The 18,400-nt window shown below is 32.5% G+C and overlaps 1 protein-coding gene across 1 annotated transcript in view; it reads right to left on the minus strand.

The window, feature by feature from the left end:
* Window positions 1-2,804: 2,804 nt before the first annotated feature.
* LOC138336835 (histamine H1 receptor-like) overlaps window positions 2,805-18,400 on the minus strand; it is an 89,521-nt gene continuing 73,925 nt past the window's right edge. Inside the window, exon 2 of the mRNA XM_069286426.1 lies at window positions 2,805-4,697. Within this exon, the coding sequence (XP_069142527.1) occupies window positions 3,150-4,697 (1,548 nt within the window). The 3' untranslated portion in view covers window positions 2,805-3,149. The remainder of the gene's footprint in view (window positions 4,698-18,400) is intronic.

Raw genomic sequence — 18,400 nt, forward strand, 5'->3', positions numbered from 1 at the left:
CAGCACATTGTCTATGGGTAAATTAGTTCCGAAATTAAAATCTGTGAAAACAGTTTTATGGATGACTTGAAGGTAGTAACGAAGCACTTTTGTTAGTATACCTAACTATGCATTTCCAGTTTAAGAATCCAGAGTCCCATATAATTGAAAATTAGTGAATAGTAATAATTTTACATGCTAAATATAATGGGAACACATTGGTATTGGTTGCCACGGTAACAAAACGGAGGCTTATGATTGGCTGAAATTTAAATGATATCATAATAAGTTAAATTTGTTATATAGGGGCTACATTCTGTACGAGGTATGCTGAATAACGTGCATATGGTATCACTTTCAAAGAAATTGATTGCCATTAAAAGAAAATGGAGGTTTATTATTGCGTTCACACACAACAGTATTGCGTTCGCACGCAATAACTTTGAATTTCCATGTCCTTTCCCAGCTACCGTAGATTTCTGACATTAAAAAAAACCCTGTTTGTTTCACCTAAGTGTATATCTAGTTGATAAGCTTTTTTGTACTGTTAGGGAAAATGCAATAACACAAATGCACTTATTTTACAGAATAAATGTTAGTGTATAAAATTCTACCACGAAGTGTTGTTTTTTATTATGGTATCTACGGTCAATTTAAAATTTAAAGTCACCTTGGACAAATGTTGTTTTTTTCTCGAAAAATATCGTTGGATTCGTTTTTGAACATTTCACTGACATTGCTGGTACAGGTGTAAACATTTCACTGACATTACTAGTACAGGTTTGAACATTTCAATGACATTGCTGGTACAGGTTTGAACTTTTCACTGACATGTATAGCTGGTACAGGTTTGAACATTTCACTGACATTGCTGGTACAGGTTTGAACATTTCACTGACATTGCTGGTACAGGTTTGAACATTTCACTGACATTGCTGGTACAGGTGTGAACATTTCACTGACATTGCTGGTACAGGTTTGAACATTTCAATGACATTGCTGGTACAGGTTGAACATTTCTTTATTGCTTGACAGTTGAACTTTCACTGACATTGCTGGTACAGTGTGAACATTTCACCGACATTACCAGTACAGGTTTGAACATTTCACTGACATTGCTGGTACATTTCTGACATTGCTGGTACAGTGATGAACATTTCATGACATTGCTGGTACAGTTTGAACATTTCACTGACATGTTATGGTACAGGTGTGAACATTTCATTGACAATGCTGGTACAGGTGTGAACATTTCAATGACATTGCTGGTACAGGTTTGAACAATTCACTGACATTGCTGGTACAGATGTGAACTTTTCAATGACATTCCTGGTACAGGTGTGAACATTTCACTGACATTGCTGGTACATGTGTGAACATTTCACCGACATTACCAGTACAGGTTTGAACATTTCACTGACATTGCTGGTACATGTGTGAACATTTCTCTTATATTGCTGGCACAGGTTTGAACTTTTCACTGACATTGCTGGTACAGGTGTGAACATTTCACCGACATTACCAGTACAGTTTTGAACATTTCACTGACATTGTTGGTACAGGTTTATTTAACATTTCACTGACATTGCTGGTACAGGTTTGAACATTTCAATGATAATGCTGGTACAGGTGTGAACATTTCAATGACATTGCTGGTACAGGTTTGAACAATTCACTGATATTGCTGGTACAGTTTGAACATTTCAACTGACATGCTGGTGAACATTTCAATGACATTGCTGGTACAGGTATGAACAGTTCATTGACATTGCTGGTACACTGACAGGTTGAAAATTGCTGGTACACTGAACATTCATTGACTTGCTGGTACAGGTTGAAAATGTCACTGACTTCATACTGTAAGGTGGTGAACATTTCACTGACATGTATAGCTGGTACAGGTGTGAACATTTCACTGACAATGCTGGTACAGGTGTGAACATTTCAATGACATTGCTGGTACAGGTTTGAACAATGCACTGACATTGCTGGTACAGATGTGAATATTTCACTGACATTACTAGTACAGGTTTGAACATTTCACTACCATTGCTGATACAGGTGTGAACATTTCACTGACAATGCTGGTACTGGTGTGAACATTTCAATGACATTGCTGGTACAGGTTTGAACATTTCAATGACATTGCTGGTACATGTGTGAACATTTCTCTGATATTGCTGGTACAGGTTTGAACTTTTCACTGACATTGCTGGTACAGGTGTGAACATTTCACTGACATTGCTGGTACAGGTGTGAACATTTCACTGACACTGTGCTGGTACAGGTTTGAACATATGAGCACATCCTGTTTCACATCTGTTTAAATTTCTGCCTCTAAAGTGTTCTCTTATCTATTTGCAATCATTCGATGGAGTTTAAAACCAAAAATCTCAATTTCACAATATACATATACATTTACGCTACTATTTAATCCTAAATAAGATGGGCCTTTGTGATACAAAGCTTATCCAAAACCTACCGTTGAATAATTAAAAACTAAGTTTTCAAAATAAGCCTTTTAATGAAATGCAATACAGATAATTCAATCAACCACCGCTTTAGTAATTTTCCCTGGTACTAAAATTAGAATGAAATGTTGAACTTAATTACATCCCTTGTAGTTAACGGCTGGCGGTAATATATGAAAAAAATTAACAAAGTTCAGACTTTGCCTCAAGGCCTTTCTGCTTTCACAGGCATTTTTCAGGCGGCAAAGATCAAACGGCAAAGTCTGATTTTATCTTTTTTTCATAATTTACCTTTGCAAGAAACCATTGCATTTACATGTATGATATTAGCATCGCTTACAGAAGTAACATTTACTTTCTCGTTTAATCTGCTTCGCTGTACTGATGGCTGGAGAAATAGCAATAAGACCTGAGCACAATTACTAGGAAAACAAAAGCAATATAAAAACATAGCAAACGTTTTGTTAGATTGACATCAGCAATTATAATGACGATGATGATGACAACGACGGCGACGACAACGGTGATTATGATGATGATGATGACAACGAAGATGATGGTGGTGATGACGACGACCATGATGATGTTGACGACGACGACGACGATGATTATGATGATTATGATGATTATGACGATGGTGATGATGCAGTTACAGTAGCGGTGGTAACAAGTGAAGTACATTTCTAAATACTTTCGATGTCAGTCATATCTCATTGTAAAACTGTTTCTCTCCACTGTCCTAACATTATGACGTCGTCGTCTTTGTTCACGATCCAACCTCAACATCTTCCAAAACTTCCGGCGGAAGTTGGCATTACACAATGGATAGAGGACTGGATTTAATGTCGAGTTTAAATAGCCAATCCAAGTCATAGCAGTCATTAAATCAGGATGTATACAATTGGGACAAAATGCAATTACGAGGAATAAAATAAAATATGGCAGAAAACACAAAGTAAATGCACCCATTATAACTCCAAGTTGTCTTGCTGCTTTTATCTCCTTCTTTAACGAACTTTGTCGAATATTCTTAATTCTGTGTTTGATATTAATCGAAGACGACATACGTCGGCTATTCGATTCTTCGTCGAACAGCATAGCAGATCCACCTCTCGCCCGCCCATTTGAGGAGTTCCGGATGTGCGTCACACCATTTCCGTCACGTGTCACTGCGACCGTGTGATCTATAATGTGTTCCGCTTGCCGCATATGGCGTAGTCCACTAACTAAACTGTAATTTTGTCGTTCTTTCTTAGCCTTGTACGCCAATGTTCGTCTTTCCTCACTACTGGAACTGACGGGTGTTCCTCCTGAAGATATAGAGGGCTCATTACATATTATAGGGGTACTGATGAGAATCTCTCGAGGGGGCTTATTACTTATTGGTACATGTTCCTGGTAGAAAAAACGCTCTACCTTTTCAGTTTTAGGATCTAAAACATTTTCATCGTAAATATATTCTACCTTGCACTTAGGATTAAAATTGAAATTGTTTTCTTCTTGACTACGCCTTTTGTAATGTTTTCGTTTAGACTTAGACGGTTTTGATTTTCTAAGCTTTTTAGATTTTTTAGAACGGACAGCATTGCAGGATGTTAGTTTGATAGATGAATAATTGCTGGAATCTGTTTTAATGGAATGGTTTTCATCCGAATATGAATCTAGTCTGCCATCACTACTGTTGTCAATTGTTGGGGAATCGGCGGCGTATTGCATATCTGCTACTATCGGTCGGGAGTACCTTTGGCCCAGTTCCAATGCAGAACGCTTTCGTATCTCGTGAAACACTTTTCCGTATAAGCTATACATTATTGCGAGAGGAAGGTAGAAATTAAAAAATGCTGTTATCACTTTAAAAACAGAATCATGCGCGTATTCTGTGTCACACACATTGACATGTACTCTTCTTACCCCGTTGTTTGCTATATGATGCCACGAGACAATGGGTATTATCCATAGACTCGATAATAACCATACTATTGATATCATTTTTAGTGCTCTCCGCTTTGTCCGCTTCCTGAGGTATTTTAGAGGGGAGGTAACTGACCAGTAACGATCCACGCTGAGAATGAAGAGGTTTAGGATTGAGGCTGTACTGGCTGTATAGTCTATGACGATCCAGATCTGGCAGACGGCGACCCCAAATATCCACTCTTCTGTGAAGATGTAAACGGTGCTTACAGGCATAACAAAAATGCCTACAATAAGATCAGCGACAGCTAGGCTCACTATATACATGTTGCTCACCTGTAAAACAAACATAAAAAAGTGTTATCAAAAACCATTATAAAAAAAAAAATTGCGAAATTCGATTAAAATTCAATTAAACCGAATCACAACGGGTCTTATCGTACAAAGTGAGCTACACTATTTACGATCGGGATACGCCATATATAATATACATCCTGTACGAGAAACGCTTTTTTATATCAGATTATTTTTTCATTAAGATAGAAGTTACTGCCTTATTATGTTAATCATCGTTTTTAGTTCAAACGAGACATATTTAAATTCATTTGGAAAAAAGTATTTGTATTTCAATGGAATCTATAACAAACTACACTGAACTAAAATTGAAATAACTCACTTACGTAGAACGTTAGGTTTATAAACTGAATCGAAAATTCTACGAGCGAGAAGGAACATTTAATAATCTTTGTAATAAGTTTAGGTTAGAATTGCATTTTCAATCAATTGACGGCCAATGACTCAACTCGGTGATATTAACGATGTCGCGGAAAATAAGTAAGTTACAATGTCATGATTGAATGGATAGGATTTTGTAATAAAAAGAAGGTGATGATAAGTGTAGTATTAACGTTGATAAGATAATAATTATTGTTTTACATTCCCATTTCAAAAATCAAATGCCGTTTTAGAAAAGAAGTGGGGCTACTACCCGATAATATTTGTTAAACAGTATAAGGAATACGTATATAAGTGTAATAATAGTAGAATGCTTGTTATTATGTATATTTGTATGAACGTATAATAGTAGAATGCTTGTTATTATGTATATTTGTATGAACGTATAATAGTAGAATGCTTGTTATTATGTATATTTGTATGAACGTATAATAGTAGAATGCTTGTTATTATGTATATTTGTATGAACGTATAATAGTAGAATGCTTGTTATTATGTATATTTGTATGAACGTATAATAGTAGAATGCTTGTTATTATGTATATTTGTATGAACGTATAATAGTAGAATGCTTGTTATTATGTATATTTGTATGAACGTATAATAGTAGAATGCTTGTTATTATATATATTTGTAAACGTATAATAATGAGCGTATAACGTATAATAGTAGAATGCTTGTTATTATATATATTTGTATAACGTATAATAGTAGAATGCTTGTTATTATATATTTGTATTAACGTATAATAGTAGAATGCTTGTTTATATTATTTGTATGAACGTATAATAGTAGAATGTTGTTATTATGTATATTTGTATGAATATAATAGAATGCTTGTTATTATGTATATTTGTATGAACGTATAATAGTAGAATGCTTGTTATTATGTATATTTGTATGAACGTATAATAGTAGAATGCTTGTTATTATGTATATTTGTATGAACGTATAATAGTAGAATGCTTGTTATTATGTATATTTGTATGAACGTATAATAGTAGAATGCTTGTTATTATATCGTATATTTGTATGAACGTATAATAGTAGAATGCTTGTTATTATGTATATTTGTATGAACTGTTTTATATAATAGTAGAATGCTTGTTATTATGTATATTTGTATGAACGTATAATAGTAGAATGCTTGTTATTATGTATATACGTAGAATGCTTGCTTATATATGTATGTATAGCGTATAATAGTAGAATGCTTGTTATGTATGAGCGTATAATAGTAGAATGCAATTTGTATAGTGAACTTGATATTATGTATATATAATAGTAGAATGCTTATTATTATTGTATAAATATAATAGTAGAATGCTTGTTATTATATATATATTTGTATGACGTATAATAGTAGAATGCTTGTTATTATATTATGTATGAATATAATAGTAGAATGCTTGTTATTATATATTTTGTATGTACGTATAATAGTAGAATGCTTTTATTATGTATATTGTAATGAACGTATAATATATAATAGTAGAATGCTTGTTATTATATATATATTTGTATGAACGTATAATAGTAGAATGCTTGTTATGTATATTTGTATAAATATATAGTAGAATTATTATGTATAACTTTATAATAGTAGAATGCTTGTTATTTATTATATATGTATGAACGTATAATAGTAGAATGCTTGTTATTATGTATATTTGTATTAACGTATAATAGTAGAATGCTTGTTATTATGTATATTTGTATGAACGTATAATAGTAGAATGCTTGTTATTATATATATTTGTATGAGCGTATAATAGTAGAATGCTTGTTATTATGTATATTTGTATTAACGTATAATAGTAGAATGCTTGTTTATTAATGTAGTAGAATGCTTGTATGTAAAGTATATTGTATGAAACGTATAATAGTAGAATGCTTGTTATTATAGTATATTTGTATTAACGTATAATAGTAGAATGCTTGTTATTATGTATATTTGTATGAACGTATAATAGTAGAATGCTTGTTATTATTGTATAAGTATATAGTAGAAGCTGTTATTATATTTTTGTAGATATAATAGTAGAATGCTTGTTATTATGTATATTTGTATTAACGTATAATAGTAGAATGCTTGTTATTATGTATATTTGTATTGAACGTATAATAGTAGAAGCTTGTTATTATTATGTATATATAATAGTAGAATGCTTGTTTTTATATATATTTGTATGAGCGTATAATAGTAGAATGCTTGTTATTATGTATATTTGTATTAAACGTATAATAGTAGAATGCTTGTTATTATTATGTATATTTGTATGAACATATAATAGTAGAATGCTTGTTATTATGTATAATTTGTATTAAAGTATAATAGTAGAATGCTTGTTATTATGTATATTTGTATGAACGTATAATAGTAGAATGCTTGTTATTATTATTTGTATATATATAATAGTAGAATGCTTGTTATTATGATATATGAATATATAATAGTAGAATGCTTGTTATTATGTATTTGTATACGTATAATAGTAGAATGCTTGTTATTATATATATTTGTATAACGTATAATAGTAGAATGCTTGTTATTTTATATTTGTATGAACGTATAATAGTAGAATGCTTGTTATTATGTATATTTGTATTAACGTATAATAGTAGAATGCTTGTTATTATGTATATTTGTATAAACGTATAATAGTAGAATGCTTGTTATTATGTATATTTGTATTAACGTATAATAGTAGAATGCTTGTTATTATGTATATTTGTATTAACGTATAATAGTAGAATGCTTGTTATTATGTATATTTGTATGAACGTATAATAGTAGAATGCTTGTTATTATGTATATTTGTATATGAACGTATAATAGTAGAATGCTTGTTATTATGTATATTTGTATGAACGTAATAATAGTAGAATGCTTGTTATTATATATATTTGTATTAACGTATAATAATAGTAGAATGCTTGTTATATGATATTATTTGTATAGTATAATAGTAGAATGCTTGTTATTATGTATATATAATAGTAGAATGCTTGTTATTATATATATTTGTATGAACGTATAATAGTAGAATGCTTGTTATTATATATATTTGTATTAACGTATAATAGTAGAATGCTTGTTTATATGTATATTTGTATGAGCGTATAATAGTAGAATGCTTGTTATTATGTATATTTGTATTAACGTATAATAGTAGAATGCTTGTTATTATGTATATTTGTATTAACGTATAATAGTAGAATGCTTGTTATTATATATATTTGTATTAACGTATAATAGTAGAATGCTTGTTATTTGTATATTTGTATGAACGTATAAATAGTAGAATGCTTGTTATTATATATATATTTGTATTAACGTATAATAGTAGAATGCTTGTTATTATATATATTTGTATTAACGTATAATAGTAGAATGCTTGTTATTATATATATTTGTATGAACGTATAATAGTAGAATGCTTGTTATTATATATATTTGTATTAACGTATAATAGTAGAATGCTTGTTATTATGTATATATGTATGTATATAGTAGAATGCTTGTTAGTATATATTAGTAGAATGCTGTATATATAGTAGAATGCTTGTTATTATATATATTTGTATTAACGTATAATAATAGTAGAATTTTTGCTTGTTAGTATAATAGTATGCTTGTTATATATTTGTATGAACGTATAATAGTAGAATGCTTGTTATTATATATATTTGTATTAACGTATAATAGTAGAATGCTTGTTATTATGTATATTTGTATTAACGTATAATAGTAGAATGCTTGTTATTATGTATATTTGTATGAACGTATAATAGTAGAATGCTTGTTATTATGTATATTTGTATGAACGTATAATAGTAGAATGCTTGTTATTATGTATATTTGTATGAACGTATAATAGTAGAATGCTTGTTATTATGTATATTTGTATGAACTTATTATAGTAGTAAATGTATAGAAATAAGTATGTTAATACCAACTAACCCGGGATAATAAAATAATTTTAATCTTCGGTTCTGTATCAAGATCCTTTTCTGATAATATTTCAATTTTCCTCCACATCAAAATACACTGATTCAAAATTGAAATTGACTTCCATCAGGCTTATAAATAGAATTCTGCCTAGCATATGCCGTTTCTGTACGATTTGGAAAGATAATTGGTTTTAATCATTTTATTTAGATAGAAATAAATTAGGTTAATTTACCATTGGGATAGAAATCTTCAATTTATAGTAGGTTTAAAGGAAAAAAGGTTCACCATGGTTTGCAATTTTGGAAAAAGTAACATGATGTTTTCAGATATATGTGGTGTTTAAAAAGCTAATATTTCAAGAAGTTGGCAAGAAACGTGTTGTATCCATGGTTCTATCTCCTACAGTGTAGTTTAATCATCTTCCATGATCCATAGTCGTTTAATCGCTACGGTTATTGACTTCAAAATATGACTGTTATATAAACACTTGTTTATAAAAAAAGAAAAAAAGAAATAAAAAAATATAACATTTATTTCAAACCTGCTATCATCTGGTCACCATGAGGGTTACACAAAATTGAATTTCATATTTTTATCAATTTTGTATTCTTTAATAAGACTTAAATAAAAAGTCGTTTTATTTAAAAGAGAATGGTTAAATATTGTAAAGTTCTTAATTTGAGATTGATGATTTTTGCAATAAACATTCGGATTCAATTTATATTGACATTTCCTCGTAATGTTTTAATTTCCTTAGCTTTATAACAATATACATGTATTATGATAACGTCCAAACTTCAGTAGAGTTGTTCCGGTTAAAGTACAGTACATTAAACCAGATACTGTTCATAAATTATTATATCTATGTAGACATCAAAGCAATGCTCGTTGGAATACTTATCTATAATTAGATAGACTTTATTGGTTTAATTGAGGCAATTTGCTGGATTATGAAATACTATAAAGCCCTATTAGATTATTTCCGTAGAGCCTATATACATGTAGCTAATGGTGCAGTGGGATTCTTTCCTCGTGTGTTAGCATGGTTATGTAAAGATACCCTTAAAACGTCCTTGATATTTTCAATCGATCAATTAATAAAAGATTGAATGATTGATTGAGAACATCATTTATGGAAAAATTATATATACATGTAGTATAAATACTTTGGATAAGAGCTAAAACTATATCACAGAGAACGAAAAAGAAATAGCAAGAACACATTTTTTAGAAACAAAATAAATGCAATAAAACATTTCATTTGCTCAACTGGAGAAGATTGATCCTAAATGTCATTGTTATCTAAATCAGATAAAAGTATCGAGTACGACGATATTGGGGTGTACTTCTCTGATAACATGCGAAAGGAAATGTTTGATATAACGTCTACAGTTGAATATTTGCGTTTTCACTATGGAACTATGAAACTAGTAAACTCCGATCACTTAATTTCCCATTGAAGATGTTTGGTGAGAATTCATTTTGACACTATTAACATTGTGACCTATTTTTAAGCAGTTTCAGATTTCAATGAATTTTCTGCAACTAGCTATTGCAATATCGTTGTACATTTAGGAAAATGGACAGAAATGTTTTAATAAAAAGAAGTGTTATAAGAAAGTTTCACTACTATGCAGATAATTTAGAAGGATAGGCATACTTTGATGCAACGCTGACATAGTCTCAAGCCCCGGAATAAAGGTGAACATAATATAAGCTTACACAACACCGTGAGGTTCACCGCGTAGGTATAATCGAACGCTATACATTCAGAAACGATAGATTACATAAAAACACGCTCAATTATAAAGAGACTATATTGTACGTTGGAAATTGCCAACATTTCAAATCGATGTTTCTCTTCTTATTTTATGCAGAACTTTAATCCCAAAACTGCAGCCGAAATGAAGTTATCACATCACAAGAATAACAAAAATGTCCTCCAGCGATCGACGCCTAAATCCCACATTTAACGCATTTTATTGAGCTCCGAAAGCGTCATGATATTTGACTGCATCACATACCGTAGATACAGGGGGTTGGGTTTCACACCATGTTTATTTAATAGATATTTAAATGTCAGCTGAAAATAATTTCCAGAAGGAAATACAACGTTCAGAATCACTGAAATCGAGTTTTAAAAGGATTGGTTATGCATTTAGATACCAAGTGTTTAGTATTTCACTAATCGTCAATTTCTTTGGAACCGGACCCCTGACAAATCGAGCAACCGTATCACACATTCACTGCATTGTCAGTACTGTGCGGCAGGTTTTGCATTTTAAGAGACACAAGAATGCTTTTATGATAAATCTGAGCCATTATTTCTTGGAAATGAAAAAACAAATCGTCGATTTCAATCGAAACATGGTCCAAAGAATGAAACTATTATCGGAATCATAGTTTGTGTTGCCTTACGACGAGATCACGTGACTGGCGGCTGTTCTGAAGCTGTACATACATGTACACTATTGCAAAGTATAACAATACATAGAATTCGACTTTTCATTTGATAGGTTATCAATTTTATTGATTGCTTTGACTGATGAAGAATTAAAGGAAACCTCGCACAGATGATACATGAGCTGTTTCGCAGTTACCTGCAATATTATAACTCAAAAGACAGAAAATGGTGTCGTCTACTTCGCAGTTTACTTCATTTGCACGAAATGAATTTTCTTCATCAGGTAATGCAAGCAACAAAATTGACAATCAATTCTTTAATAATATTGTCATAAAATTAACCATATGTTTTATTTAAATTAAGCGTATTATTTAGACAAAAAGTTGATTTTCTTAAATATGTACTGTAAAAAGTCGTTCACAAACATGCGTTTTGTCTCCAACACGCTAACATTGTAAATCCTGTTGTACAGGAATACTGTGTGTATCCGTGGCACAGCGCGGAACTGGCAACGTGTTTCCTCCACTCCAGTTGGCTTTTCAGAAGATTTAATATGTCAAGCGGAGATAGGAAAATAAGGGAACGATATCACCAGAAAAGCTAGAAATAAAACTGATCTGATCGGTATCAAAGACGGGGCAGCTTCTAGCAGTACGATTAGAGGGATATGTGTGCCCTGTGGCTGTTCAGTTTCTCCACCAACTCTAGCTATAGGCTGCCGATCCTCTGTATAAGTGAAGGATTATTGGGATATTGCAGTGGACACTAGGGAAATTCGGACGTAATCAGAACACCGTTTGCCTATGCCTGTGTAATCTCCCCGAGGGGAACGAGAGTGAACGACAGCCCATTCGCGTCACAGTTTTAATAACAGCCGAACACTTCGCGTACATGATACGAATGTATAAAAACCCAAGCCGTAATGTTTTCTGCAGACAAAATGTATGGCGATATGTTACTAGTACCAGGATCAAATTGTTTCGAAACTTATCACAAAAGTTTTCGTATGAAGCAAGGAATAACCAAGGCATATGTAAGATATTTATGATATCAATTTCCTTTATTTTCAATCAGGTATGATTGATCATAAATCACATTATTCAAATACATTGCTTTCGAACAAAAGTTGATTTTGAATCCATTTTCCCAATTTTACCCCAGATGGTAAGAGAGACCGAAATGAACAATTGTTCGAAAAAATCAATTGGTTAGTGTTGAAAACTTACAATTAATGATGTAATTTTAATTCTTTATTGGAGTTTTCAAAAACAAAACTGCTTTTCAGCTACAATCAGAGGAAATTAAGAATCATAATTATGTCAACTGGACAGCGACCAATTTAATGAAGCGCGCTAGCGCTTCATGTTGACTTTGCAGTTGTCCAGTTGCATTTATACTCCTATAATCGCCAAGTGAATGCAGATAAATGCTTATATTTACATTTGACAATTTTGTATGATAAAATCCAAATAAGTTTTCCATCTACATGCATGATGAACGGAACAGCCATATGAACAGCCGTTTAATGTGATCTCTGGCAAAATAGTTTTGACGTCACAATGATAAGGACGTGAGAATAAACGGATGACAGTTCATGCACTGGTGAAAGCTAATTGCGTTTGGTAAGGTTACATAGTGGGGTTACAGAGGAAATGTGAATATATTCCGAAGACATCGCAATGTTTACATGTAGCTTCACATCTGTACAATGCTGTGTTGTTCGCTACTGCTTACTAGTGTGTTTTCAACGTTTTTGTTGGTCTTGTTTCATACAAATGAAATTTATGAGATACATGTAAGGCAAGATGACAATGACATTCTAATTGGATGATATTTAACAAAAACGACAGGCTAAGTACGAGTACAGTAGATCTAGCCTACAATGTGAAGTACATGTATGGTGACCACCCGATACCACCAGACCTACTTAAGTTTATGTGGATCATGATTGGGATAATTCGAAGTGATTAATGTTTTGAGTAGTACAAACGTGAACTGACATGCGGGTGACAGTCGTTATCCCATTGGAGAATATCAGAGTATGACCTTGGTCAAAGGCACACTTGCAATCCAATCAGTACTGCCACAAAGGCTCGCAATCAATATTTTATCTTTTTTTGTAGACACCATAACGCCCTGTCAAATCTAACATGCAGCCATGAAACAGTCCCACGTACATACATGTAAGTGTTTGTAATGACTACATGGAACATAGTCTCTTCTCATGTATGGCATTGAGAGACTTTATAATATCTCCGATGGAGCTTTACCATTAGATGAGCGGGTACATACCAATATGTTATCCAGAATGACAGGGGCGTGTGTCTACTTAATTGCCATGACTAACTTGTGGTATTATACACTTACTGTATCAATATATCTATAGAAAAATTTGACTGCTAACAGACAAGCGTCTTTTACACAAAAGGCGAAAGGTCGAAGCAAATATCATACTGAATCACAGCGGCGGAACAGCATTAAGGCTACTTACCGCAGTACTCAAGAATAATGAAGGATGGAATTGGGCAGCTCTACACATCAATTTATGTTTACTGCATTTGGGGAGCCCTACGCCTGTCAACTATTGCTCGTTGGCCCTTGATGGCAAGGTCAACAGTTCACTGTTCAATATAACATGACAAGACAATCTGTTGACCGCCTCTCCCAAATGCTCCCGGAATTTTCCCATTAGACCTCGTACATTTTGAAGCCTCAAAATTGTCAATAAAACATTAGACGACTCAGTGATAGTGACAGACAAACCGTATGTTATTGTATATTCAGTACAGGTTATCATTAAAGGAGCCAAACCTACAGGTTAACTCAGGTTACACCAATTAAGATTTGTAGACAGATAGTCGCGCCTTTGACGAACTTAAGCAAAATACTTGATAATTACTCTATAGAATTTCACTATGTTATGTAAGACGTGTTCTATCAATTAAAATGATACAAATACATGACCTTACAGAAGTTTCCCTGTATTTGCATATTACAGAGTTATATGTCCTTGCGAATAGGTATTCATTGTGACATCATATGTTTACGAGCTTAACGTCAACTTTTACCTAAGAGTTCATGTCTTCAAGTAGTCGTGTGACTGTCACGGGCGACAATATTTGTCAACAGGTCCGCTATTGGTTCAATCACAGTCGTTCGACTATATAGATAATTATATACATGTATATATATCTCTCTCTATATATAAGGAACCATTTCATTTTTACTATATATGGTCAAGTGCCCTTAATTTGTCAGGGATCTGTTTTCGTCATGTTTACAATTTTGCTTATATCTCATGAACTATCGCGTGATTTCATAAAGAGTGTCGTCTGCCAAAGCAGATTTGATCAAGGAAGATTTGTCATGCTTAAAAAAGATTGTGTGCTATAACCAAGTGATTTTATAAAAACGATGCAGCAATAAACCCAAAAATGAAGGTATTTTCTTAAATCTATTTAAATGAAACTTTAAAACCCTACCGTCAGCGCTTGACTGTCCACGTGCACTAATCAGCAGTACCATATGTCAACAAAGTACCGGAAGTCACGTGTCTGATCATGTGATTCATAGCCCAGATTTTGGGTTATTACAAATTATTATGGCGATTCAACTTACCCGAAATTGGTGCGGTACTGTTGAAAACATAACGTTATTCTATGTAAACAGTGGTGTTCGCCACTTTCCATGACCAAGAGGTTTAAAGACTTAAAATCGATGTAAAAATCGAAATTTTCAGCTTAAACACGATCTCACAAGTGCCTGCTGCTCAACATTTATTTGGAATTACCTCAATTTTCGTAATGAGCCAAACAGCCCCCTGACGAAAGTAGGGCCCTATTATGTCGGCCATCACCCAGCGACCGGCGGGTAGAAATCTTCCGTATCGCGATAGATAAATAACAAATCGATAGACAACTTGATGTACAAGTAAGACAAACTATTATATATTTGTGTTGATAAAATTGGTACATTTTCTTTCTTTCTGGTTTGTTGATATCCGGAAGATTTGATTACCCTGACGAATATTGGTCCTTCAAGAGTATATATATATATATATATATGTGTGTGTGTGCGTGTGTTATACTGTGTCAAGGTCTATACCCCGAGCGACTAAATAATTACTGAATTTCAGACATATATAACACTACCCAATTCCAGAAAAAAATCATTATTACACAAACTGTATACGATACGACAATCACGGACAGCTAATTTATCTTTAATGTGGTATAGAATACAATTTATATCATGCCGTATGATAGAATGTCACTATCTTGAAATATCGGGAAATAGGCAAAAGATTGCAACACCAAGGATATCGTGAGACACCACACAGCTCCACTTTTCAAGACTTCAGTTTCATAAGAATGAAAGTTAGGTAGAAAACCGAGAATACAATTGCACTACACTCATACTGATATGGCGCCGTGAAACACAAATTTTTGACACGACACAGGATTACACACACAAATACACATTCTAACACACACATACACATATATAGAGAGAAAGCAATATATTTATAAAACGAGATGTCTTCATAAAACTCTTAATATACATGCACTTACAAATGTTATCTATCCAAAAATAGATAGGTTTTAGGTCACATTAGACGACATATTCTAATTCCCTTTTATCCGTTGACGTCCGTCGTTCGTCGCGCGGCGATAAACAATTTACATTTTCGATTTCTTCTGAACAGACATTCCATGGCCAAAGGTCAAGGAAAATTGTGAATTATATGGTCCCGTCCCCCAGGGGCCTGAGAGGTGGGCCAAAGGAGGTCAAATAGGCTAATACTTAGGAAAAAACTACAGGGTTTACATTATGTAACAGTTTGAACTTAAAGTTAAAAGTATTCTTCTCAAATGCAACAAATAGCAAAATCTATTTCCCTTCATATATAAATTGATTAAAATAACTCTCATGTCTCCCCTTCGGGAGATGGTACAATTTGTTTTAGAACACAAGCCATCTAATTGACTAGAAATTAGAAATGTTCATGGTGGTCCTAGCTGACATTATGAGTATTACCAAATCACCCTGTATCAGACACACAGGTGACCACCGATACCTCTTAAAAGTCATACTATTCAAATGAAAATTTGAAACTAATTTTACTAATTATTTCTTTTTTAATTCGAAATATGACATTTAAGTTTCTATTTTTGGCAATTCTTCAAATGTCCCTCAATTCCATGCATTATGCAAGGTTTAAAGGTCACACTTTGACAAAACACCAAATATTCGAGGAGATCTCTGATCACACTTCCAATTTGTTTTATAATGTTTGTTACATCTCCCTTTTCTTAAAATGTATTGTTTCACTATAGTGAATCGTTGTGTAAATGTAATGTATACATACTGTAGTAGTCTCTCCTTTTTTTCTGTCCGAACATGTTTTGTCCTTTTGTCCATCAACCTTAATCAGTTGTCATTCTGAAACTACATGTACATGTCTGTCAATTCCGTATGTCTACAAGTTTCAGTGTTTGTCCACTGCTATATTAGCGTCTCAATCTGTCTGTCCAACGTTTCAGGTTTTTAAACTATGTATGATAAAGTTTGCGGACGCTAAGATGTGTGGTGATAGATATAGCTACTCAATTCAGTTGCATAGCCACAACTTGAGAGACCCCCCCCCCCCCCGAATGTTTTTATCCTTGATTTATTAAGTTATACGAAAACATTATGATAAATAAATAATTGAATGAAGGGAATGTTAACAAGTTTCACAGCTCTCCTTGTGTATGGTTGTTTGGAGATTGGATTTTAACACGCGATGGCTGCAAGCGATGCTTATGGGATCTAAACTTAACGATAAAACTAAGTAATTATTGATAATTATATTATATTATACATTTTTTTTTCCTGATACCTACGCCTATGTCGACTTAAATATTGCATAAATATCGTCACACTTTACGCTAAAAGCTAACATTCAATAAACATGTCCTTCTGACATGATTACTAGTTATATTTGGTAGCTAACTTCCATATATTTATAGCAAAACTCTACAAATTTGGAAAAAAAATATAACAGGGTAGATTGGAAAAAAATATAACAGGGTAGTTTGTATTGTGCCATACGACAATAATTTGCTTTCGCCAAATTTGACATTCAGTTTTCAAATGTGATTACTAAAGTTTTCTCACCATTGTAATTGTGCCTTTCACAAAGTTTTAATGGTAACTAAATATTGTATTGAAACATTTATATGACGATACAAAAACATAAAAAGTCTTATAAATCCAATTAGGATATTTTTTCTAAGAAATATATGTTTAAGTTAATCTTTGGCTAAAGTAATTTCTGTAACTATAGAGATATCTAGCTATAGAACACTTCTTGGGTAGATACTGAATCAAATGAAGTGGTATGCTTAAATCCTGACCAAAATATGAAAATATCAAAATGCCGTTGGAACACATAACTAAGGCCCTTTATACCTGTTGACACTGGATTCGGTAACTGAAAATGAAATGTCATAAGTTATCAAACGCGGGCGTTGTAGCAGACCAAATTTCAGACGGACGTATATTTGGTATCTGATGAATAAACCACCTCCATATTAAATTGATATGACGGCACTATATGGAATTGTAATAAAACAAATATAATAATGAGGCATTACGAGATCTCTAAAATATGTGTAAAATTGTGGCTTTTAAAAATATTTTGTAAAATACAGAGATAAGGAAGAAGGAACGGGAAAAGTAAAGTACTAGTACTGTAATATCAGCTTTCTGAGCTATGTGTAAAAAGAAATCTACTGATTTCAGTCTTTCGTACTAATAATAACAAACATTTAATGAATCGCTCAAAACATCTTTCTAACAATTCTCATTAAAAATATATCAATTGAGTGTAACTAAGTTTTCAAACAACTTGGAAAACTCGCAAAAGCGGTAAAATTGCAGGAAATCAACAGCAAATGCAAG

This window comes from Argopecten irradians, chromosome 12 (genome assembly GCF_041381155.1).
Source record: "Argopecten irradians isolate NY chromosome 12, Ai_NY, whole genome shotgun sequence".
NCBI classification, from domain to species: Eukaryota; Metazoa; Mollusca; class Bivalvia; order Pectinida; family Pectinidae; genus Argopecten; species Argopecten irradians.